This window comes from Chelonia mydas, chromosome 1 (assembly GCF_015237465.2).
Source record: "Chelonia mydas isolate rCheMyd1 chromosome 1, rCheMyd1.pri.v2, whole genome shotgun sequence".
Lineage (NCBI taxonomy): Eukaryota > Metazoa > Chordata > Testudines > Cheloniidae > Chelonia > Chelonia mydas.
Window position 1 is genome coordinate 44,835,646 of NC_057849.1, and position 26,181 is coordinate 44,861,826.

At 46.1% G+C, this 26,181-nt stretch overlaps 1 protein-coding gene and 1 long non-coding RNA gene across 3 annotated transcripts; one reads left to right on the plus strand and one right to left on the minus strand.

The window, feature by feature from the left end:
* Positions 1–1,083: 1,083 nt before the first annotated feature.
* LOC122463187 lies at positions 1,084–10,847 on the minus strand. Its single transcript, XR_006286317.1, has 3 exons — positions 10,675–10,847; positions 5,760–8,284; positions 1,084–2,646 (listed from the first exon to the last, which is right to left on the minus strand). It is a non-coding gene; the product is annotated as an uncharacterized LOC122463187 (long non-coding RNA).
* Positions 10,848–10,942: 95 nt separating this feature from the next.
* Positions 10,943–13,580, plus strand: RASL11A (RAS like family 11 member A). Of its 2 annotated transcripts, XM_043531156.1 has the most exons (5): positions 10,943–11,220; positions 11,731–11,787; positions 11,911–11,990; positions 12,743–12,949; positions 13,052–13,580. In XM_043531156.1, exons 1-5 carry the CDS (start codon positions 11,097–11,099, stop codon positions 13,193–13,195), a joined length of 612 nt encoding a protein of 203 aa, XP_043387091.1. In that variant the 5' UTR covers positions 10,943–11,096; the 3' UTR covers positions 13,196–13,580. The 2 variants fall into 2 exon arrangements, with proteins under 2 accessions (XP_043387091.1, XP_007057946.1); XM_007057884.4 differs by having other exon boundaries at positions 12,743–13,580.
* The last annotated feature ends 12,601 nt before the right edge of the window (positions 13,581–26,181 follow it).

Below are 26,181 nucleotides of genomic sequence, written 5' to 3' on the forward strand. Positions count from 1 at the left end.
TGCTCTGGCATTCTCCGAGAATCTCCATGCAACTCAGTTGACACTGATCAGACTTCCCATACTAGTTTAAATTTAAAATTACTTCTATTCGGGATCCATCCAATTGGGTACCTGGCATATTTTAGTTAGATTAAAAGGCAGTTTGTCTACTCACTGGTGGGAGTCAAACAACCCTTTGTTCAAGAACTGCAATCTTAATCTTGTCTGACTGCCACTGCATTTGTAACATTGTCATCACTGCAACCTCTAGGTCTATTATATTTTTGTTAAGTGGCAACAGTATGCTTGGCATTGTACAAGACAGAATGCTACAGTGCTACCCTCCTCTCACCCCAAGAAATTTATAATCTAAATAGTGCAAAATTAACTGAGAGCATCTGCATTTTCTGATGTAATGGGGTGACTGAATTTTTATATGTATTAGCTTTATCGCCAATTGACTTTCCACACCACATTGTGGGTCATTAGCCTGACTTAGTCAGGGTCTGACTTTTTGCAAACCCTTAGTTGCACACAAAGTCATTACCCATTCAAGTAAAGTTATTGACTTCAAAGAGGAATAACTAGGAGTAACTGGATGTTAAGAAAGGGAAAATTAATCCTGAATAAAGATAACCTTCCCAACAGTGGAACAGACTGTGAAAGTCTCCAAAGCAATAAAAGCCCTATTACTTAAGACATTTAAAACTAGCCCAGGTAAAGGATGAGAACATATAGTATGTAGAGAATAATCCTGCCCTGGCAGAGCGAAGGACTAGATGAGTTAATAGGCTTCTCTCTCAACTTCTATAAAAGTGCCATTCAATGTGGGAGTCTTGTTGGGTATCACTTTGCCTGTCTTTATAGGCCTTCTTGTCATTCCTCCAGTCCCCTTTCCTACAAAACAGATGGACATATTTTCTACAGCCAGCAAGGGGAAGAGAACTCAAAGATATGGTATTGGCAAGAGAGAAATAGACAATTTTTTTCCCTCTCATTCTGCAACAAAATGTAAATTGGTTATGCAGTGTGGTGTTTCTGTAATGTGATTTCAACAAAGCAATATAGTTCAATATACTTCCATAAGGTATCTCATTCAAAAGTATCAAGGAATGAGTCAATGTTTATTACATAGCTTGTTTGTTTTTTTTAATACATACATATGCAATACAATATATACTTATATGGCTATGAGTGGAAGGCTAAAGATAAATAATAATGGAGACAGAGGAGCATGAAACAAAACCTTGCATCTCAACACTCCTGAACTCCGGGAACGTATACATCCCAATTGGATCTTAGACTAATCTCCAATTTTATAATATTAGTATTCATAAATACTTTGCCTTGAGATAGCATTTCATCTGTTTGCCTTGACCTGACATTTGAACAGAGAAGAAAGATTTACACTGTGTGACAAGGCTATATGGTTGTGACAGATCTGGCAATTTCCTGACCTACACTTAATTCAAGGTTTGTCTAAGTATCTTCGGAGTTCACTGTACTAACAATGCAAATGTCTATGTATTATTGTGGGATCGTATTTAACGTCTAAAACCATGGGAAGTGTCATGAGCTTCAAAGGACTATTTGAAGCAGTGGGTCAAGACAATGACCTTTTCAAGTTAAGAAGGTGTCACAGATCCACAGGATCTGTACTATGCTCCAGCTTTAAAATAGTCCCTTCGAGGAAGAGCTTTGTGTGGCATCCCTCCTTCCCAAGTGGTTTCACTCTTTCTTAAGGATAGGCCATTTGGTCTCAATACGGAGACTGAGGGCTGGTCTACACTACGGGGTGGGGGGAGAAATTGATCCTAGTTACGCAACTTCAGCTACATTATTCACAGAGCTGAAGTTGATGTACTTAGATCTACTTACTGCAGTGTCTTCACTGCAGGGTGTCAACAGGAGACACTCTCCCATCAATTCCCCTAGCGATAAATCAACCGCCCATCACGCTAGTGTTGACTCCAGTATTTCACCTCAATGAGAAGCGCATCTATACTAGACACGATAAATCAACCCCCACTGGATCGATGGCTGGCCGTCAATCCGGCTGGTAGTGTAGACAAGCCCTGAGCCTCTCAACTCTAGCCCTCCTACTTCACACAGTGACCTCTTCCCAGCAAGTCCAGCTAAGGTAGGTTCCTGGTCAGAGACTTCTACAATCCTCAAGGACCAAAAATGCTCCTCAGCAAGTATTTTCAGTGACACCAAGGTGCCTTTTCAAAGTAGAGTAGGATGTGTGTGTCAACTGGGACACAGCATCAGAAGTCTTTAGGTAAACAGAGACAAAGGCTAAGACATACAGTATTTTATTCTGGCCAAGCCAGTGCAATTAGCCAGCCAAGTTGCTATGGAATCTATTTCTGGCTCTGGCTCTTCATCTCTGTCAGTCCCATGTGAGAGCTGCTGTCTCTTCCAAAAGCCAACCCTTTCTCCAGCCACCTGACACCTTTCTCCTTTGTTCTTGAGCTGGAGCCCTTGCTCTGCTTCCCTGCTTCTCTCAGCTACTGCTGGTTGCCAGGTATGAACGTCTTGGTTACGGGGTTCCCATTGTCTTTGCAGATTCTCCATTAATATGGGTCAGTTTCAGCCAGTCCTTTAATGATCCATTCATTCCACCCCAGACAGCTATGTGATCCAACTCATGTCTCTTGTTGTGCCCTAAAAGCAGATTTTGCATTGTTACTCAGTGATTGGAAAATGGCTAAGTAGAGCAGAAAGCTTAAGCACACATACAAATCAAAGACATTACAGAAAATCCACCCTTCATCACACTAGGTTTCCCAGGAAATCTTGGGGGTGCATTATGCAAACACACTTACTCTGGTTATGCAAGAACTCAGCCTTTTAAAGCTTCACCCTGAGAGGGGGACCTATTGTAACAAGTGACAAGCAGGCAGGCAGGACAGAAAAAAAACAAACCCAAACTGTCTAATGAAGGGACTCTCAGAGTCATGCAGGAGGAGGAGGGGCTTGTTCTGAGCCAAGACAGTTATGAACTTGTGACCACAGGAAACCCTTTGTGTGATGTTTGAAGGGCCATTCACCAGCCAGAGCCTTTACTGGAGTCAGGGTGATCTCTGGTAAGCTTATAGAATCTTTATTGTTTAATAGGTTCTCTTTAATGCTTTCATCCATAGGTGCTGGAACTAGGGGTGCTGTGGGTGCTGCCACCCGCTGGCTTGAAGTGGTTTCCATCATATACAGGGTTAACAGTTAGGTTCAGTGGCTCTCCTCACGCCCATTATACAAATTTTTCCAGCTCCCCTGCTTTCACCTTAAGAATAAAGGTGCTTGCTTAGAAAGAGCTGTGTAGTTCCTTAACCGTGGGTAATTACACTGTTTACGGTCTCTAAAGAGAAAGCAAAGCACAGATGCTGGCCTGTTTAGGCACTCATTTTCTTGGGATATCAGTGTAGGCAGGGAGCGGTGCAACCTGGAATACCCTGGTCAGGAGGAAGAGAAACATATCTCCACCCAGGAGACCCGACAGCTGGGGAGCCAGGAGTCTGACAGTGGATCATAGAGGGGGAGTGCAGATGCAGTTGCCCTGAACTTTGTCACTGTCACAAATGAAACTAGGGGGGTTGATAAGTTTTACTTTGATCCCTCTCTTGTATTGTAATAGTTGCATCAAACACAACCTATAGGTGGTTAACAAAGACACAAACTTGATTTTTTCAATTTACTACTTTAAAAAAAAGTCATGTTCTGACAGAGAACCTTCTAGCATTTTAGTTCTACATGTCAGCTTTTGCTGGTTTGTGTCATACCCCTTAATGGTAAAATTATATAAGAACATGCATAAGTAATTTCATTGAAGTCAGTGCAACTCCTCACATGAATAAAAATGAGGATGTGCACAATTGCTTGCAGGATTGGGACTTGAGTGCTACAGTAATTGTGTTATCTATTTCTAGTAATAGAAGCATTTCATTTTTAATATTTGCCTCACTTTTTAAAAAAAAGTCTATTTTAAACCCCTGGCTTTTTTCCCTCCTGAGCACTTTCAGATTCCTCCCAGATGAACCTTAATTAACGTGAGCCTGGATTTCCAATATTGGTTATTGCATGACATATCTGGATATGAAAATAAGAGTATTTCTCAATGATAAATGAAAAGCAAAATGAATTATGTTTATAACTTTATATGAAAAAATAAAGTATATGATTTACTCCCAATTACTAAAATAAAACATGTATCACAATAGATTAAGGCTTTTGACACTGTCCTACATTACATTCTTATAAGCAAACTAGGGAAATATGGTCTAGATTGGCAGTTCTCAACCAGGGGAGGGTCTGTGAGCCCTTTCAGGGGAGCCACAAGGCCCCAGTGCTGAAACCCCAAACTCCAGCATCCCACTGTGGGGCTGAAGCTGGGAGTGGCGCAGGGCTGAAACCCCGAGCGCCCCTCTTCTCCCCCCCCCCACCCACCCACCCAGCAGCACAGGGCTGAAACCCTGAGCTCCCCCTCCCCACCGCTTGCTGAAGCCAGGAGTGGCAACGCTGAAGCCCCAGCAGAATCCCTAGTCCACGGGCAGAATTGAGCAGGCACAAGGGGGTTGCCCCCCAAACTGCAGTGCCTTACCCAGAGTGGGGCACCTCCACGCTTCTCCCACCTCCTCCTCTCCCTCAGCCCCCACCCTATGCAGGAAGCCGGAGTCAGGAAGCGAGGGGCAGCTGCTCCTCTGGCTGGTGGTGCCATGGTGTGGGCAGCCATGGTATTCCCCCATCTGCTGCTCGTAGCCAGGGCTGCAATTGCTCCTCAGCTCCCAGCCCTCTCTGACTGCTCATGCAGCTGATCAGAGCTGCCCAGGTGGGGACCCAGGCCAGGGCTGGCAGATCCCTTGGAAAGTAGCCACCAGCACACATCCCCAGACAGGCTGGGTGGCCTGCTGAGGTGAGCCGGGGGCGGAGATGGCACTTCCTCCCTGGACCCTGCTGTGTGGAGCTGGCCTGAGCTCCCCCAAAATAGAAGTCAAACTATGCTAATACCCAAGGGTTCCCCCCCTCCAGCCCTGCACCCTGGCGTTTTTACAGCATGTTGACGGGGGCCCCTCAGGGGGGAAAAAAAAAAAAAGTTGAGAACCCCTGGTATACATACCATTACAAGAAGGTGGGTGCATAACTGCATTCAAAGAGAGTAATCATCAATGGTTCACTGTTAAACTGGGAGGGTGTATCTATTGGGATCCCCCAGGGGTCAGTACTATTCAGTATTTTCAATAGTAACTTGGATAATGGAGTCAAGAGCGTGCTTATAAAATTTGCAGAGGACACAAAGCTGGGAGGAGTTGCAAGCACTTCGGAGGACAGGATTAGAATTCAACATGACCTTGACAAATTGGAGACTTGGTCTGAATTCAATAAAATTAAATTCAATAAGGACAAATATAAAGTGCTTCACTTAGGAAGCAAAAAATCAAGTGCACAAAACAAAATGGGGAATAACTGGCTTGGTGGTAGTACTGCTGAAAAGGATCAGAGGGTTATAGTGGATCTCACAGAATAGAGGTCAACAGTGTGATACAGTTGTGAAAAAGGCTAAAATCATTCTGAGCTAGACCCACACTAGTGCCTGCAGAGCCAGCTCCACCCCAGGGCCCTCTCACAGAATCCAGGGAAGGTAGTTTCCAATCAGATTAATTGCTGTAGGTTTTACTTCAAACCTTCATAACAGAAACCAGAATCAACACTTCACAACCTCACCACAGTCTGTATAGGTTAAATCCCTTTCTCCCAAGTCTGTCCCTCACCCCACAAGCTCTTACCTCAAAGCCTTTTTTGTGATAACAGGACTTTCCCCACTTTCCCTTCTGTTTCTTGGAGCTGCTCCTCCCAGAATTTGCTCCAGCAAGTATTACAGCCCTCTCTTCTATATTCTGCTCCTTCTTTTATGAGGATCAGCCAGTTAAGTTGTAGGTCTGTTCCCAGGTGCAGTGGGTGAGGCTAATTTGCCAGCCAGTCAGCTGCGGGCCTCTGACCCCAGAGAAACAGATTTAAAATTGCTATTAAAGCTAATGTTAAAAAAATTATATAATACATAGGTTGAGAAAAGAGTGTCTGTACATCTGGTTATAGTGCTTAGATTACCCACAAATAAAAAAGTTTGTTTTTAAAGTCATAAGATACACATAGTGCATAATCAGCAATAACCCAAATTTGGGTGAATGAATTTAATAATACAGTTTAGATATCTAGCTTCCATGCATTCGGGTACATTACTCATGAAAAAAGTTATACACAGAGTTGGTGGTGGAAAGCAAAATATATCAATGAGTGAAGATTGTGCCTCAGAAATTGAGAATTTAGGATAAGTTGTCCATTTAGAGAAAAAAGACAGTCCATCAGGAAAGTATTTGAGTTACTTTCCTGACTGTGCTTCTCATCAGCACCCCAGGTCATCCCTCCTAGTATTGCCAATGGCCAGTGATGTGTGTGACGGTGCACCCCATAACGCTATATGGAAATATGCTTATGAATGTATATATGACATAACTGGAATATGTTTTATGCTACATATGCCATTTAACATATCTCTGTAAAGGTTATGGTCTACTGAATTTATTCATCCTATTTGTATGCATGTGTCATTATTGTATTCGAAGTTATGAATATTGGCTGTATACATGTTTGATTTTAAATAGCCTTAGTAAGGCATTTAGTCAGCTTCTTTACAAAGGAATTTGCAAGTTAAGTGCCCAATCAAGAAGCACGTAACAGACAATGGATCTTGAAAGGCTTCAATCCACACAAGAAGTCTACATGAAGACGTTCAAGGTAGCATGTGAACAATGGCTGCTGCCTGTAAAAACTGAGTCATGCATGGACATGTGACTTGCCCAGGTGACTCCAAAACTCCATCTTGGAGCTGGATTTTACATAGGAGAGAGGAGGGGGTCTCCACCCACATGAGAAAGTCTATTTAAGCCCATGGGAGACCCCTCCATTTTGTCTTCAGCTGGCTCAAGAGATAGCCTCTCCACTCCCAAGGATACCTGAAAGAAACTGGAACAAAGGACAGTAACTATAGGGGTTGTGAGTGATTGCTGGACCCAGACTAGAAGGAGACTAGTCTGTAAAAGGAAGCTTACTGGAATTCCTCTGAGGGTGAGGTTTTTATTTGCATTCAGTTTTCTTACTGTATTAGACATAGACTTGCATGTTCTATTTTATTTTGCTTGGTAATTCACTTTGTTCTGTCTGTTACTACTTAGAACCACTTAAATCCTACTTTCTGTATTTAATAAAATCGCTTTTTAACTATTAATTAACCCAGAGTATGTATTAATACTTGGGGGGGGGGCAAACAGCTGTGCATACTTCTCTATCAGTGTTATAGAGGGCGAACAATTTATGAATTTACCCTGTATAAGCTTTATACAGGGTAAAACGGATTTATTTGGGGTTTGGACCCCATTGGGAGTTGAGCATCTGAATGTTAAAGACAGGAACACTTCTTAAGCTGCTTTCAATTAAGCCTACAGCTGTTAGGGGACGTGGTTCAGACCCGGGTCTGAGTTTGCAGCAGGCTAGCGGGTCTGGCTCAAACCAGGCAGGACACTGAAGTCCCAAGCTAGGAGGGCAGGGAAAGCAGGGGCAGAAATAGTCTTGGCACATCAGTTGGCAGCCCCAAGGGGGTTTCTGTGATCCAACCTGTCACAATGTGTTCTATGTAGATGTCCCTCGACCACCTGATGGCGTCTGACACCATGAGTTGCACATTAGCCAAGTGTAGCGTTGACCAACGCCACATTCTCTCAGCACTCGCTCATTACCGGGGTCCCATGCACCCAGGGCTCCGATGATCACCGTGTGAGTTTGGACCTCATAGCCCCTAACTCTCAGGGTGTCGGCCAGAGGGGCATATTTCTCCAGTTTTCAAGATCGGGCATCGTGGAAAGCCAGAGTACTGTTTTCGAAGGGCACTGTGATGTCCACCATGATGATCTTCTTCTGGTCCTCGCTGGTGATGATGATGTCTGGTCACAGTTGGCTGTTGGTTTCCGGGATGGCGGAGTTCATGGCTGTCTTCCCCACAGGTGGCAGGATGGCTCTGCCCAGGCGATCTTGGATGGCATTGTGTCGCAGCTGCCAGGCTCTGGAATGGGGCTTGCAGGTACACAAGACGTGGGGTAGTGTCTTGTTGGCGTAGCCGCACTTCCTGCATCACTTGTCCCGATTCTCGTGGGAATGTGGAGTGTGGTACGTAAGGTGCATGGGAGGTAATTGTCTAGCTCTACCTGGCACTGGTGAGGCCTCAGGTGGAATATGGTGTCCAGTTCCAGGTGCCACACTTTAGGAAAAATGTGTACAAATTATGGAGTGTCCACAGAAGAGCAACAAAAATGATTGGTTTAGAAAACCTGACCCACCAGGAAAGGTTTAAAAAATGGGCATGTTTAGTCTTGAGAAAAGGAGATAGGGGGACCTGATAGCCTTCAAATAAGTTCAGGGCTGTTAGAAGAGGTGATCAATTATTCTTCATAGCCCCTGAAGGCAGGATAAGATGGAATTGGCTTAGTTCACAGCAAGAGAGATTTAGGGTGGATATTAGGAAAAATAATTAATAGTGTAGTTAAGCTCTGCAATAGGCTTCCAATGGAGGTTATGGAGTCCCCAGCATCTGAGCTTTTTTAAGAACAGGTTGGACAACACCCGTCAGGGATGATTTCTAGGTTTACTTGGTCCTGCCACAGCGCAGGGGGCTGGACGTGAGCGCCATGGCGCTAGGCCCAGAATCAGCAGGGGCCCTGGCCAGATTGATCCCCTGGCTGGCTGAGCCGGCCAGGAAAGCTGCCCGCACCCCTGCTCCGCCCCCGCCCAGCCTCTTCCCCAAAGCCCCTGCCCCGCCTCTTCCCACCCCTGTTCCGCCCCAGGCCCGCCCCCACTCCACCCCCTTCCTCTGAGCAAAGTCCTGGGGGACTGCAGCAGGGGTTGGGCGCGCCCTGCACTCACCGCTCCATGCCGCCAGTGAGTGCTGGGGGGCGGTTCCCCCTTGCCCCCCAGTCCCAAGGCTGGGAGTTAGAGAAGCAGAGTGGTGCGGGCTGGGGCCGGGTCGCTCCACTTCCCGTCGCCCTCTGAGTGCAGGGTCAGGCCTGCCCTGCAATCACCAGGTGGCAGGAAATGGAGCGACCTGGCCCCAGCCTGCTCTGCAGGCTCATGCTGGGGGGCGGTTTTCCCCCTGCCCCCCAAGCATAGGGAGGAGATGGAGCGGTGGAGAAGGGGCATGGGATGGGGATAGGGGAAGCGGTGGCAGGTGGGAAGGAAGTGGGTGGGATGGGGAGGAGATGGAGTGGTGGGAAGCGGCATGGGATGGGGAAGAGAAGGGGATAGGGGAAGCGGGGGCCCAGCATGTGGATCCCCTTGGCAGCAGCTGGGGCTCCCCTGTTAAGCAGGCCCATCAAACCCTCACCCTGACAAGCCCCACCTCCCCTGCATCTGTACCACTCTGATGAGCCACCCCCAGACACCCTCCTCACTGAGCCCCACCTCCCCTGTACCCAGACCACCCCCCACTGAGCTCCAACCACTTTCACTTGGTCCTCCCCGCAGACTCCCATTGCCCCTGCACCTGGAACCTCCCTGTGCATCCAGATCCCCCACTGAGCTGCCTGCACCCAGACTGCCCCACACAGAACCCTCTGACCCCCATCTGGATCCCCCCACACTAAGTCTCTCTGCACTTGGATCCTGCTGCTAGGCTGAGCCTTCCTGCCCCCATCTGGTGTGCCTGGTGCAAAAGGAGCAGGGCCCCAAGGTGTTTCTGTGGCACGCACAGCCCTTGTGTTGTGTCAGGTTCAGCCTAACTGCCAAGTCCCTGTCCCAAGGGGGCAGGGGAGGCTGCAGGGTATTCTCCTACCTCCACGCAGCTAGTGGCCTGTGCTCCCCACCGCCATGGTGGAGCTTCCACATTTATTTATTGCGTTAAAAAAAACTGCATAATTTTAAGATATTATGCATAGAATTTGATGCAGAATTCCCTCAGGAATATGGGGCGCTGTACAGCTGTGATGGTGGGACCGTGAAGGGGGTGCTGGACAGTAGGGGATCTGTGGGTGGGGGAGCGGGGCAGGGGGTATGGTGTGCAGGGTGCCGTGCAGTTGTGGTGGGAGGTCAGCAGGAGGGGTCTCTGGGCATGGGGTGCTGGGCATAGCGGGTCCGGGGGCCTTGGGCATAGGGATCTGTGGGGGAAGTCTCTGGGTGAGGGGGCGCTGGGCATAAGGGCAGGGCACAGGGCAGTGTGGAAGGGGCAGGCTGGCAGCACAGGGCTAGGAGGGTCACTGTGCGTCTCGCAGTTGTGGGTTTGTAAACAGTGCCCTTGTGCTGGGCTGAGGGGGGCCACTCCCGCTGCGCTGCACCTCATTGCCCCCAACCTGCCCCTCGCTCTGCAGACCGCCCCCCATCACATGCCCTAGTTCCCCAATTGGGGGCCCACAAACATGTTTGACGCCGGGCCCACAAACAGTTAATCCGGCCCTGGACTTGAGGACCTGCCAGGTCATTTCCAGCCTTCCACGCCGAGGGCTCTGAGCGCCCGCTGGTGTCTTTTTAGCAGCATAAGCAAAGGTACATTTACGCCCCCCCGCCTGCACACTCGCCCAGGAGCAGCCCCCGGCAGCCAGGGGGCGGCGGGCGGTGAAGCTGCCAGGAGAGTCTGCAGGACCGGGGCTCTAGCGGGTTCACCTGTCGCTGGCGCGCTTCCCCCGGCGGGGCCAAGGGGTCACCACCAGCCCCGTGACCAGCGGCCCCGCGGCAGCCGGCGCCCGAGCCCGACGGCGCGCAAGGCCGCGGCTGCCGTGCGCGCTATGTGCGCACACCCCGCCCTGTGCGTACGCAGCGACGGCCGCCGGGCTCAGCCTCCCCAGCGCCGGGGCTGGGCGGCGAGGGGAGGAGGCGGCTCCTAGCGGTCGCCGGGGATCCCTTTAAAAGCTCGGGCTTCAGAGGCAGCACGGGCAGCTGTAACATCTGCAGCCGCTGGCAGCGCCTCGTCCTCCTCTGCCTCCTGCAGCGGCTGCCCTCCTGCCGCCCGCGGGGCTCCCTCCGCGGCGCCGGTGTTTGTGGGGCACACGCTGCTGTTCCCAGCCCGGATCGACCCCTCCCTTTCCATGCGCCCGCCGACCATGTCCACTAACTTCCTGCTCGCGCCCATCCTGGAGTGCCCCTCGGACTTCTTCCAGCGCCGGGACATCAAACTGGCGGTGCTGGGGGCCGGCAGCGTGGGCAAAAGCGGTGAGTTCCGCTGGGCGAGCCACTGCCGTGGGGTGGGGGGCTGGGAGCCGCGGTCGAGGGCCGTAGCTGGGGCTGGGGAGCGAGAGACAGCCGGGCTCCATCGCACGTAGAGATCCCGAGGGGTTGAGGGAAGGAATATCCCTGAAAACAGAGGGATGTTGGCTGAGTCTCTCTGGGTTGTTTGTGGACGTGGCGATTGGTCAGGAGAGAAGTGCCGAAGTCAGGGATGCTTCCTACCTGAGCTGGAGAATTCCTTCACAGCCACAGAGTTTTTCCAGTAGCCAGGCAGGCCAAGCCTATTGTCCAATTCTTGTTCCTTTGACTGGCTTTGATCTAGCTGTACACCCCTCCAATCCAAATATGACAATTTTTTTAAAGCTCTTTATGCATTAATCTCCACTGATAAACCTGGTTTCAGATGTACACGCCTGGGAGTGCAAGAGGAGCTGGAGCATGATTGTAGTGTGTTTTGCCATGCAGCTATTAATAAAAGCATCTGGTTCTTTTCAGCTATGATTGTTCGATTCCTAACGAAGAGGTTTATTGGAGACTATGAACCCAATACAGGTGAGGATTTTTTTTTTTTAAATGTCTGTTTGCAGAATCTACATACTAGCTACCATGTTGCTTTAGAATTTATTCCCCCTTCCCTCAAAGCAACAGTTTTCATTACCTTTATTTATTTCTCAGGAAACTTATATTCAAGACTTGTTCATGTAGAAGGAGATCAAGTTTCCATACAGATCCAAGACACACCAGGATGTATTCAGGTACAGAAATGCTTCTGAACTAGTAATGGAGGACTAGATCCAAACTCCACTGAAAATCAGAAATGCAGTCTTTTTTTTTCCTACTATTAGTATCATTCATGCATCAGTGCCTTCAGTTATTTTATGACTAATAGCTGTGATTAAAGGTACATTAGCAAACATTTCCATAAATAGAATGGATTTAAGCCTGTACAAAATAATCTGTAATGGCTGTTTGGAATACAATTTTATATCAAACTTATTTATGTTGAAAGTTTATTAACAGAGTTTTTTTTAATTAAATTTTATTTAAAATACTAAATTTAAGACCTACTAGAATGTGCATGATAATGTACTCAGGCTGCTAGGAGAACATGACTAAAACCAGACTTTTCCCTGCAGATTTATTGAATATGCTAGAGTAGCTTGCTTGAAAATGTTGTGTGCTATAGTGATTTATATTATCTAGGACTAAGCTAAATGTACAGCGACTAAATCATTTGACTTATCTTAAAATGATTCAAGATGAAACATTAGTTTTCACAATTGTGTTCTTTAAATCTGCATTAAGCTGTTAAGCTCTTTCAGTTAGTAAAGACTCAAAAATTGAACCATTCCTTAAATAGCCAGACCTGTCTCCTAATAAATAGGAATAAAGTTCATTTACATTGTACAGTGTGGTCAGATGTCTTGTTGCTTTATTAATCTGTTTGGAAATAGTACAATTTAAGCTTCATCTTTCCATTATCTAACTTCCAATCATTCCTTTACAGGTGCAAGAAGGCTTTGTACAGGTGTTGGACTCTCTTTCCAGATGTGTGAAGTGGGCAGAGGGCTTTCTCTTGGTCTATTCTATCACAGACTACAGTAGCTATCAGTCTATTCGTCCTCTCTATCAGCACATACGCAAAGTCCATCCAGACTCTAAAATACCCATCCTTATTGTGGGAAACAAAGGGGATCTCCTCCATGCGAGGCAGGTACAGACCAATGAGGGGATGCAGCTGGCTAATGAACTGGGCAGTGTGTTTTTAGAAATCTCCACTAGTGAAAACTACCACGGGGTCTGTGATGTTTTTCAGTATCTTTGCAGGGAAGTTAGCAAACTACACCACAGCAGCTGTGGAGACAAAAGGAGATCGTCCATCATCCCTCGACCCAAGTCTCCTAACATGCAAGATCTAAAGAGACGTTTCAAGCAGGCACTAACTTCCAAAGTCAAGTAAACCAACACTGAGTCATGTGCAACTAAATGGACTTTTTTTTTATAAACTGTAAATTTAAAAAAAATATTTATTTTTGTACTCATGCCACTGATGTGCAGGTGGGTGGAAGTATGCAATTTTTTGTTTAGTTTTGTAAGAACTACTGTGCTGTAACAAACTGGATTTTGCTAGTGGTTAGAGAAAGGGATTGAGCCAGGAGCTGTGGTTTCTAGTCCTGTTTTGGACAGTGACTTGCGGTTTAACCTAGGCTATGTTGCTGTGTCTGTGCCTCCTATCTGTAAAATGGGGATGATAATGTAACACCTTTTGTCAAATGCTGTGAGATCCTTGGCTGACTAGCTTTACATATGGAGAAAGTATTATTAAAGGTGAAATGATCAAACTCTTCAGTTGCAATAGTCCTGTTTTAACAGAACACTTAGCAGACCTTCCCTCCTTTATGGCCGACAGGTTGGTACCTGAGTGTGTGCAAGGATATGAGTTATTTTGCCAGCATCTGTAGAGTGGCAACAAGTCCTCTTGGCATTTTTGTTATACTGTGCTGTTCTCAATATGCATTATATTATACAAGCATTACCACATACCTTGCACTAGGAGATCACTGGTGTATATCGTCTGCCCTAAAGTAATCCTTTGTGTAGATCCATTGGCTTCCATGTATTTTCAGCAGGGATGAATGTTTCCTTGAAAGACACTGTGGGCCAAAGTGCTGGTTTTGGAGGTTCTGTGAAGGTCACAAGTGGGAGGCATTGCTGTCATATTGCTCTTTGAGTAGTATAGCAGTAGATCTACTGAACAGAATTGATTGACATACATTCTATTTATAGAGAAGTGGTTGTATTTAAAGGAATGACTTGTTTTTCTCAAGGCTTTTTTCATAGGTATGCAAAGGCAAGGCAGTGAATTTATGTGACAGCTTATCTAGTGTAAACTATGCTATATCAGAATGGTTGTAATAACTGTTTTTAAGAGGCACTATAACAAGAAATATGGTCTTAGTTAATGGCACATGCTGCTAAAGCAAGCCACCATTTTGGCAAGCTACAGCTTTGCTCTCCCAGCCATTTATATAAAATGCTCACTCAGGCCTAACTCCTGGTAGGCTTCAATAGAAGTTGTAGCTAGCAGTGTCTGGGGCCAAAGATTGTTATGCAGGTGGTGGTTTTATTTCCCCCCCCCCCCATCTTCTCCTTGCTATTTTTACTAATATTTTACTTTCACAACCTATCCTCTGCCGGTGCTACAATGAAACCCATAATTCTCTGTCTATATCAGCCACTGCTGTAGCATCAGACTTATCACAATTTTAACGATATGCTTCCTTCCCCTCCGCCCCCAACACTAGCCTTGATTTATAGATGGAAATCCTATTGACATCAGTGGGAATTGCACATGTAGATCTGGGGTAGTGTATAGACTGCAGCACCAAGTAAGAGGAGATGCTCTGCAAAGAAATGCCATTTTTAAAATCCCACAGGGCCCAAATCCTGCAGCCTTTACTCAGGGCTGAATTCATCCAACATATACTCCTCACAACCCCTTTAGCAACTGCACCACTGTTCCTCTTCTATGGTCTACCACAGGCGCCCTCTCCCAGGCTTCTGGTTCTCCAGTCATCAGCTCTCTTAGGCAGAGACATGCATTTCCGTCCCCTTCTGACTGGGGTATTTTCAGGCTGCCCAGTTCCCTGTCTACACTGTGTGAATTCCCCAGCAAGTCAGACTGCCTAAGCAGACCTGCTTTGCTTTTTTCCCCCTCAGAGGCTGTGAACAGTGTAACTGCCTACAGTTATAAAGGTACTGCACAGCTTTTCCTAAGCAAGCACATTTATTCGTAAGGCACAAACATTATAGAGAAACCATATTAAAACAAGAACCATGCATGCTAATAAGCTCACCTGAAATTACTCCAACTCCAGCAAGGATCCTGGTAGGAGTCTGTCCTTCAAAACCCACCAAGGGGGTTTTATGTGGTCACTGCCTTGTGTGAGAACAAGCACATCTGTGAGTCACCCCTTTACACAGTTTGGGCTTCTGATCTTGTCCTCATGTAACAGGCAACCAACAGACAATGGTTCGCTCCTCAGGGTGAGGCTTCAAAAAGCAGAGCTCTTGCATAATAGAGGGGGTATGTTTGCATACACCTTCCCCCAAGATTGTTTCCAGGAAACCTACTTAACTACAGTATCAGAGGGGTAGCTGTGTTAGTCTGTATCCACAAAAACAACAAGGAGTCTGGTGGCACCTTAAAGACTAACAGATTTATTTAGGCATACACTTTTGGGGGTAAAAAACCCACTTCTTCAGATGCATGGAGTGACTGAAGAAGTGGGTTTTTTACCCCCAAAAGCTTATGCCCAAATAAATCAGTTAGTCTTTAAGATGCCCCCAGGCTCCTTGCCACTTAACTACGTTCATTGTTGTCTGGCACGTTGTTTCAAATAACCTGCTGAAGCTCATAACATGTCCCAGGGTTTACTTTAGTCATGTCTCCACCCCCTCGCTCCCACCTCCCAGAGACATTATATACAATAGTACATAAACATTTGCATTTTTAATACAATGAACTCCTAATAAGCTTAATTCAATAAGTTTGTCCAGGAAATTGTCATACCTGTCACAGGGGCATTCAGAGAACATTAAAAAAATCAAGGCTGGCTTTGGCCTCAGTACTTGCTAGATATCTATTCCTGCTCCCACTGAAGCGATGAAATAGCTTCAATTGAGTTGAAAAGAAGCAGGAGCAGGCCCTATGGCAGTCTGCCTCCCCCAGACACTTCATTGAAATCCTGAACTAGGATTGCAAATTGGGCACATATACCTTTGGTTAATTAGCAGCTATGGAAAGGCCCTCTAAAAAACCTGACAAAAATAAATGCCACTTGATGACATGCATATGAAAGACTTCCCCAAAATGGACGTCCCTTATTAAGGTATATTATAAGCATCTATTGCTAGTAGACTATACGTGTCTACTGTTGTGTGTTTGTAAATAGTTTTAGTGCAATGAAAGACAAACTACAACGACAGATATAGTTCAGAGGAAAAGGCTGTAGTAATAGTTTTGTTGTTGTTTAAGACCTTTGACTTTAGTTTCGGAAACACAACTGAACCCCACTGTTGTATACTACATTTGATTTGTGAAATTCTTTCCCCACCCACCACCTCACAAAGTTTAACTAAACAAGTTGCTTCTTGTGGCACCTTAGAGGCTAACAAATTTACTTGGGCATAAGCTTTCATGGGGTAAAACCCACTTCATCGATAAGCCCATTAACTTATATTGGAAGAAGACACACTTGTCTCTCATTCCCTCCCACCACTATGACTAAGCCAAACCAAGGCAATTTCAAAGGATAAGATGAGTGGATTTTCAGCAACAGCACTTTGTGCAGCATCACACACTATTATGACTGTTATTACATTATGATCTCTCCCCTGTTGAGCTATTTTGCTTAGTTATCTCCCAGTATTGAAATCATCCCATTATGCTTTTTAAGACTCCGAATTTTAAAATACCAGTTGTCATAAGCTTGTTCTAAGTATTTCAGTTCAAGGCTTCCAGTATCCTAAATATATGCTAGGAGCTTTTTTGAGAAAAAGTTCCATTTATGTAGGGATCCAATCCTTATCCAGCGCTTGGTTCTCCACTGCCTTGCATCGTGTGTCATCATTCACACCTGTGCAAATTGCTAAAAATTCAGAATAGTAATGATGCATGCCCAAGAGGCGCAAGGCAGTGGGAAACTAGTCCTTCTGTCTTTATTCACACAAAACTCCTATTGAGTTCAAAATGCATTTTATTGCAGTAACAATCTCAAGACAAGGACCATAAATTAGGCCAGAACCTTATTAGAAAAGCATCAGTACTAGAATATTATTAATCTAAATAGCATATTAGAACCTAAATAGAAAGGCATCAGTACTAAAATACCTGGATCAAATTATTCTGTAATTTAAGCCAGTTTTACATGTGTAACTCCATTGACTTTTGATGGAGTCACTCCTTATTTAAAGTTAGTGCAAGCATATTTGGAATCAAGTCCCGGTGTTACTTCTGATTTACACCAGTGTAAGGGCAGAACCAGGTTCACATCCAGTTACTACTACTGCTCCCATGGGTTTGAAGTCATTTCCACATTTGTCACTTCTAGAGAACAATACTTTGGGGAATGACTATACAAAGATAGTGATTCAACCGTGCTGCTGACGTACTTCTAAAAAGTAACATTTTCTGGAGGTAGCAGTTCAGAATGACACACTGATAAACCTGATGCGGGGTAGAACAGTGTTCACAAAATACTACCTCATCCTGTTTTTCTGATAAACTATTTACAATTCTGTGGTAACGCCACCATCACCACCCACCCAGTATTTAAAAAAAACAAAAACAAAACAGTTTTTTGATTGGAAAAGGTTTCTGGGTAATTCATTTACGTGGCTTCCCACTATATGATGCTGTTGTCCAAGAAAAAATTGGATCAGATATCTAAACCCAGATTCTGACTTGTTATGGCAGTGGGTATTTGGAATAAATCCATTATATTCTCTTATTACATTCATAAAAGGCCAATCAGGGTGCAGTCAGAAATGAAGCACACATTTCCTTGGACATCTGCAAAGCTTCAGAGTGAAATTTGCATGTTATACAGCTCAATAGATGGTTCATTTGTGATTTTTAAAAAAACCTATTTGTTTGTTTGCCATTCAGAGTTTGATTTCTTGACAGCAAGTGGCAATTCATATGAGAACGCCTCAGATACAAAGACCCAAACCTGCAAGCTGTTCTGTGGGGCAGACACTCCGAGGCAGAGCCCCACCGACTTTGGTGACCTCTGAATGGACAGAAGGGTCTGTCTGCATGCAGCAGTTTGCAGGATTGGGACCCTGAAAGCCATATCATGCTCTAGATCTGTGCCCAGAACTTCCATTAAAATTATATACATATTTTACCAGGAAACTGTCCCATGCTGTTTGTTTAATAGTTTTAGTCCTCATTGTTGATAAATGGTAATTTATTCTTAGAAGCAGAAATATTTCCCTCACAGGCTAATTGCAGCTTTTCCCGTTATTAAAATTGATTCCTTTCCCCATGTTTCAAATGGAGTGTGAAATGGTTTCTCTCCTCCCCGCCCTGCCGTGGTTGTGAGCCAATACCATCAAGTACAGGTAATCAGCACAGCTCTGGGAAGGGGGGACTAAATTCTCCCCTCCCATAGTGGGAAATAAAGTGATTCAAGCGCTCACTAGGCCACTTTCTGTCAAGAAAACAAAATCTGATTCAAACTGATACCCCTCATTCAGGCAAAGACTCTCACTGAGGGCTAGTCACTGGGATTTTTGCTTGAGTAAGGATTGCATGATTGGGCCCAAAGGTAACTGAAAGCGCTGTAGAAACATTTTAAGGAGAATGCTGTTGGCCTATGGGTAGCTTGACAGGAGCCTGCTTGTTTCGTATACTTCAGAACAGATATTGGTTCATTTTAAAATTAATATTCGCTAAGCACAATGGGATGACTTCAATGCTGGGAGATAACTAGGCAAAAGCACACAATAAGGGAGAGATCATCAGGCACTAACAGCAATAACAGGTGTGTTATGTTCCTGAAAACCCCCTCATCTTCCTAGGATTTGAAATCGCTGTATAGCAATTCGCTGTTGTTGGTGCAAGGGAAGGAAAGGTTTTTGCAGACAAATAGAGAAGATGTAACCTTGCAACAGTTTGGAGCCTGAGGATGTTGAGACATCCGTTTCCAACACTATAAACACTGGGGCAGCTGCCTAGAGAGCTTCTCTCTCTGCATACTCTCATCAAATCAGCCTGGCTCACACAATAATCAGACTGCAGTGCCATCTGCTCCCTCACTGAGGCTGCTCACTAGTCTCTCTGAGGCAATGTGCACTACAAACTTTTACCGATGCAGGTTACATTGGCGTCCAGCCACCACAGTTAGTGCATTGCTTGTGGTTGTGCATACTTAGCTCTTTGCATTGGTGCTGTGCGTACTCACTGAGAGTGCTTGCATAGGTGCACAGTGGGACACACCATGGGTAGGTACGCCACTGTGCAACTCATCACTGTCCACCACGTAGGGTGACCAGACAGCAAATGTGAAAAATCGGGGCAGGGGATGGGGGGGGTGTAATAGGAGCCTATATAAGAAAAAGACCCCAAAATCGGGGACTGTCCCTATAAAATCGGGACATCTGGTCACCCTACCAGCACACTATCTTTTGGCAATGCATGGTAGGGCAAAAACGAGTCATGCAGGGGTCAAGTTCTATCGTGCAACTTTATCCACCCCATAATGCCATCTCTATCCCATAATTTTCATGCCTATTTTGAAAAGCCCATGAACCCACATGGGACTTGTTGCTGTCCACCACCCCTGACAGATGCAAGGAGCGTTCCAGCGCTGTTCTATTGTTATGAGCATTGCAAGCACAGGACCCACAATTCTCCGGTATTTGCAGAGCCACAAGAAGAGCTGCAGGGAACGCGATGATTTCCGGGAGGGCAGATTGCTATGGGACATAGCGAGAACAATTCAAGGTTGTTGGTGGCATTCACAGAGCAGCTGCAAATGGTAGTGTGACACTGCTGGGCATGAGAAACGAGCACTGACTGGTGGGATCACATCATAATGCAGGCTTGGGATTGGGTTGCTGGAATAGTGGTGCTGGGGGGGGTGTGGCAGCATCCACAACTTGAAGTGGTTTCCATCATATAGAGGTTTCAGAGTAACCAGCCGTGTTAGTCTGTATTCGCAAAAAGAAAAGGAGTACTTGTGGCACCTTAGTGACTAACCAATTTATTTGAGCATGAGCTTTCGTGAGCTGCTGATGAAGTGAGCTGTAGCTCACGAAAGCTTATGCTCAAATAAATTGGTTAGTCTCTAAGGTGCCACAAGTACTCCATCATATAGAGGCTTTACAGTTTGGTTCAATGGCTTTCAGCACCCCACACTATACAGACTGTTCCAATGCCACTGCTTGGTAGGATGAGCAGTTCCTGCAGAAGTTTCGGATGTGCAAGGCCACATCCCTGGATCTGTGTGCTGTGTTCACCAAACCCTCCAGTGCAGGGACACCTGAATGAGAGCTGCACTGAGAGTGGAAAAGCAAGCGGTGATTTCACTGTGGAAATGTTCAATGCTGGATTTCTGGCAGTGGGAAATCATTGTGGAGTTGGAAAATCCACTGTGGGTGCTGTCATCATGCAATTGTGCAGGGCCATTAATGGTCTCCTGCTATGCAGGATTGACTCAGCAATGGGCACAACACAGTGGATGGATTTGCAGCAATGGGGTTCCCAAACTGTGGTGGAGCAATAGACAGCACACATATCTCTATTTTGGCACCAGACCACCTTGCCACAGAGTATATCAACAAAAAGGGCTACTTTTCTATGGTACTGCAAGTGCTGGTCAGAGGTGGATTAAGGTCTCCTGGGGCCCTGGGCTGGAGCAAGTGGGGATGCCCCGGCATGGGAACTGTGGCTCCACCCCATGCCTTCCGCCTGTGGCCCCACCCCATTCTACCCCTTCCCACGTGGCCCCGCCCCTCTTCCGCCCATGGCCCTGTCCCTATTCCGCCCACCCCCCTGCTGTGGCCCTGAGACTGGAGAAGGTCTGTGCCCCTGCCACGACCCTGAGGCTGCAGCAGGGAGCGAGAGCTCTTCCAGCCTTGGGGCTGCAGCAAGGGGAGATTTTTCCAAGGGCCCCAAATTGGCTGGGGTCCCTGGGCACAGGCCCCATGGGCCAGTGTGGTAATCTGCCACTGGTGCTTGTGGATCCCTGGAGATGCTTCATCAACATCAGTGTTGAGTGGTCAGGGAAGGTGCATGTCACTTGCACGTTTAAGAACACAGGACTGTTCAGAAAGCTACAAGCAGGGACTTTCTTTCACAACCAGTGGATTACTGTTTGTGATGTTGAAATGCCAACAGTGATCCTGGGGGATCTAGCCTTTCCCTTAGTCCCCTGGCTCAGGAAGCTGAAGGGATGTTGGCATTGTTTTCTCACAAAATTAGACCTCAGTGAGATAAATATCCCAATGGGTTATAGCTGCCTGCCGTGTCTTGCATAATATCTGAGAAGCAAAGGCGTAAAAGTTTCTGCTGGAGTGCTTGTCTGCTGAGTTTGAACAATGAGACATGGGGGCTATCAGAAGAGTTCAATATGGAACTACATAGCTCAGGGAGACTTTGAAAGAGCCTTTAACAGCAAGCCACAGTAATGCATTGTAATGTATTGTGCTCTGCCTGGTCCTGCAGTTTGGGGGCCTGTGTTGGTGCACATCTATGAATATAACACTGACAATGCACCCAGTAACACTGTGGTGCCTGCTGTACATTTATGATTATTATACTGTGTTTGTCACTGATCCTACGAGTTGTGTCACAGAGTACAATATCAAGTAAGTGGGTGCTTTCGCTACCGCCAGGCATTATGCAGGGTGGGAGCTATTATTTTCCAAACAACAGTGTTATTGACTAACAAAAACACATCAAAAATTCTGTGGAACTTAAAAGCAAACTGAGTGGAACAGAGTGTAAAGAAGAGGAAGGAACATTCATATCCATTTTAGATACATTGCCCTATGAGAGCCACGGTTGATGTGAATGTAGGTGAAGCTGTGTTTGTCTTTAATGTCCCACATTATGGACGGGTAGGGATAAGGATATAGCCCCTGGTGCCACATGGAAAATTGAGGAGGTGAGTGCTATACTGGAGTTCTCTGTGGACTGCAAGGGAAGGTGAATTTGGGATTGTTGAACCTGTAGGTCCACAAGAGTCTGCAGTATCTGTGTTTGCTGCCAGAGAAACCCCATTATGTCCTGGTGCATCTCCCTCTCTCTTTTTCCTGCTGGGACTTTCTCCTGTCTGCTCTTTCCCTCTCTATACAGGCTCCTCTTCATGCTCCAGGCCCTTAGCTCATAGTCTGATACAGCACTGGCTTGCAGGATCTGAATGAACATATCATCCTGAGTCCTCTTCTTTCTCTTCCTCTGGCGTCTGCATCCCTCGGTTGTGGACGGGGAACCGCTCAAGTCTTCAATGGCAGCAGCTGCAGATAAAACCCACAGAGGTACCATTGTCAGTACAGTCACAATGGAAAGTGAAAGTTAAGATTCACAACTCCCTTTCCTTTCTCCCCTAAAGTTTTAAACAAGACAGGCTTATTGACTTTTCTGCTTGGAATTGCTTGTGCACAGCACCACGCACAGCACCAGCCATTGTGAGTGTGGCCCGGCGAGGGTGAGGGAAATGAGGATGGAAAGTGCTTGGTTGCATGAATCTCTGAGTAGAGAGCAATGGCACTGAATACTGGCACCATTTTCCACAGGCGGTGGTGATTTTAGCTGATAGCCCACTCCTGAGGGTAACAAAGCCACATAGAGCACAGCTGGTGCTGATGTCCTGAAGCCACTCAGGCCTGCATGCTGCTAGCCTGTGGGGCCTGCCGAAATTATCACTGACTGGTGTGGGAAATGTCCTATCGTGGAGGAAGAAATAAGGCTGCCATCCCTAGAAACGTTCAGGAGAAGATTGCAGATTATCTCCATGGAAGTTTCATCAAGATCTCTCAGGAGGATTCAACAGACATCCTGGCGGCTTGGCATTGGATCGACTGTTGGCCTTCCTGGCCTCCTAATATGCCCGACACAATTCCTTGGCTTTCACGTGGCACTGCTGCTGGTCCCTATCGTACCCCTTCTCCTGCATTCCCTGAGCAATCTGCTCTTAGATGTCCAGGCGTCTATGGCTGTTCCATAGTTGTGACTGCGCAGTCTCTTCTCCCCACAGGCCCAGGAGATCCAATATCTCCTGTCTACTCCAAGCCAGAGCGCGTCTGGAGCATGTAGCTGGCATGGTCTGCTGGGTGGTTGCACACAACAATGGAGAGCTGCTGGGTGGGCTCACCATGCTGGAGAATCAGGAAAAGGCATTTCAAAAATTTGCTGAGTTTTTAAGGGCAGGAGGCTTCCAGTTTCCATGACCTTGGGCAGTGGAATTCACTATTCTGACCAGAGTGGTCAGTGTGGGACAGCTGGTGGAGGACTGTTAAGGTTGATATAGGTAAAGCAGAGTCTACATTCATTCTGTGTCGACCTCAACATCAACCGTGGCTGGACACCGCTTGGGGAGGTGCTGTTACATAATGGAGAGTTCACATCGGTGGGAAACAAGCTTAAGCGTAGATATATGCACTACTCGGTTGACGCAAGGCGGCTTACGTTGACCTAACTTTGTAGTGCAGGCCAGGCCTGAGAAGCAAGGGTTAGTATTAACTTCCTGCTTGGAAATATACAGGCCCCCAAAGGAAGCATGCAGCATGCCTCAGCTCCTGTTATACCTAACAGGTATCTCTCAGCTCTTCAGCACTCCAACTCCGGGGGTGAGGAGGGAGTTTCCAGTCAATGGGCAGGACAGAAGCTTGCAACATGTTCACTTCTCTTCCTCCTTTGTAGAACCTGTACCCTTTCAGGTGCAATTTCCATTCCTTTGAACCTCTCTGCATTGGGAGCATCTGGCTCAATCTTTGTAGATCAAATGATTTTCTCTCAGCACAGTATCAGAGGTGCAGGTCGGACACTTTATATCAGAGCCCAGATCTCTCTCTCTAAAAAAATCATTTCTCAGCTGGTGCTTGTAGAAAAAGTTTCAAACCCACAAGAATTATTTTAATTAGGTCAGCTTCTGCAAATCACTGAGTGCCTTCCAGGAACTGTTTTGTTCTCCCAAGTTAAGGGAGCTCAGCACCTTGTAGGATTTGGCCGAGAGGTAACTCAGGTATCTATCAAAGTGCTGTTCTCATACGAATCTAGAAAGATAGTGCATCTGATGGGCCAGATGGTGGCTGTTGCCTGCTAGATACGCAAGAAGCCTTCCCTTTTATCTCAAGAGCAAGGACCAGCTACAGCACCTGCTCAGTGCTAGCACCCCCTGCAGCATTAGCACCATGAAGGGAGAGCAGAGGACGTGATGAAAAGCCATGGCATAGGAGAGAACAGGCTGCAGCCTTTTAAGAGAGGCCTTGAGAGCTTCTGGAGAGCTCCCACATCTACCAAACCAGAATGCGTTATTTTGTTGCTGTTGCCCTTTGAACACGTAACAATGAGTGTAACGTTTGCTTTCCCATTAATGGGCGTATATTAAGCATCAGATTCTTGTGTTGATGTATTTTCACGCAGCAGCAAAATGATTCAGATGCAGGATGATCTCTGAAGTCATAGTAACATTTAAACAGGAAAGGACATGCATAAGAATTTGACGGTAGCTTGACAATCTCATGTTGTCAATATTCTCAGCACAGCACACCTGAGCTGAAAGGCTACAGAAATAAAGCAGAGGCCTGTGCAAATTCAAGCATGTCCCTTGAAGATTTTTTTTTTTTTAAAATCTGGTAGTCTACTGATAAGCAAGCCTTATCAACATTTGTAATGAATAATTGAGTATCAAGCTTTGTCTGATGTCAAGTTGTGCACATTTCTTATGCAAAAGCTGCTGGTTTCATAGTGAAACGCAAGCTCTTTTTGATTTTTACTAGGTATAATAGAACAGCAGACAATACATATGTATGTAATTAGGCTAATTTGATTGAGCAAAGGTAGGTTTTGCTTAATATAGCTGAAATTCCCAGAAGTTGTGTTCTGGACATAATGAATTGCTCCCCCTCCTCATACACTCAATTGTTTCAGAAATCTCAGAACCAGCTTGGAGAAATGGGGTGGTAATGATTAATTGTATTTATTAATTGTTCAGATGTGACAGTGTTAAATATAAGCAAGGCAGAAAGCAAAATTAAATTATTTAGCTTTTGCAGTCAGCCGTCCCTGACTGCCACCTGTGTTTCCCTCTGATGTCATGAAGCAGTGGAAAGGGAACTTATATCTTACATGGTGCTTGGATCAGAAGATCAGCATTTTCAGTACAATAACTTCTCCTCCACGTTGAGTCAACAGAAGGGAAGTAAGGAGAGAATTGACCAAATATCTGCAAGAGTTTCTAGTCTCAGGCCTGTGGAGCCCTGTCCTGAGGTAAAAAGAGGCACCTTGGTAAATGCCTCTGAGCCACCATCCTATGTCAGAGTAGGCACGTAGGAGAGAGAATAGGTGAGGCTGTTATATATGTTGGGCCCATTCAGGGTGGAGTAGCATGGTAGGAGGGTGCAGTCTATCCTTGAGCTGTTCGGGTTCTGCCTGCACTTATAAATACCTCCTTTGGGGAGCTGAATTGGAGGCATGTTTCCCCAGATTTTTCTAGCAAAAGTCTCTGAGATTGTGTTCTAGTGGATAAAACACTACACTTGGGAGACAGAGGTTATATTCTCAGCTCTGGCCTGCAGGCTGACCTTAGGCAAGTCACTTCCCCAGCTGTAAAATGGGGATAACCCAACAAAGGAGTTCTAGCTACCCAAGCAATAAGAGAACTCTGAGCTGCTAGCAGGCTGCTCTCTCCATCTCAAATCTGGCTACATGGGTTTGAAAAAAAATCACATTGACTCATTACCTGGCTTATTCGTTCTCTAGCTTGTTCCAAGAAGAAAGCCACTCTGATCAAGATGAGGCAATCCACACAAGGATGGAGGTTTCCATGGGCCACAAACCATCTTAAAGAGGAGATTGGCTACAATCTGCTCTTTTATATACGGCTGTAATGCTCCAGGTAAACTGTCAATGCAGCCCGTTGTTAGGCAACGTTGGGGTTTTCTTAATCTTTAATATAAATGACTTTGGCTAAATATGAGGGGAGCTAATCACAGTTACTTCAATGATCGGTTCTGAGATCATTGTGGAAAAAATAAACTAAAACCAAGAGGGACTACACACAATATTAATGCCTCTTCCTGCACCTCCTGTAACAAAGAGATACCACGCAGGAGCTCTAGTAACCGACCTCTCTATTTCCTGCTGGCCCCAGTCACAGCCCATGGTAATAGTAGCCTTGCCCGGCCCAGCCCACTAAACTGAAGACAGCAGTG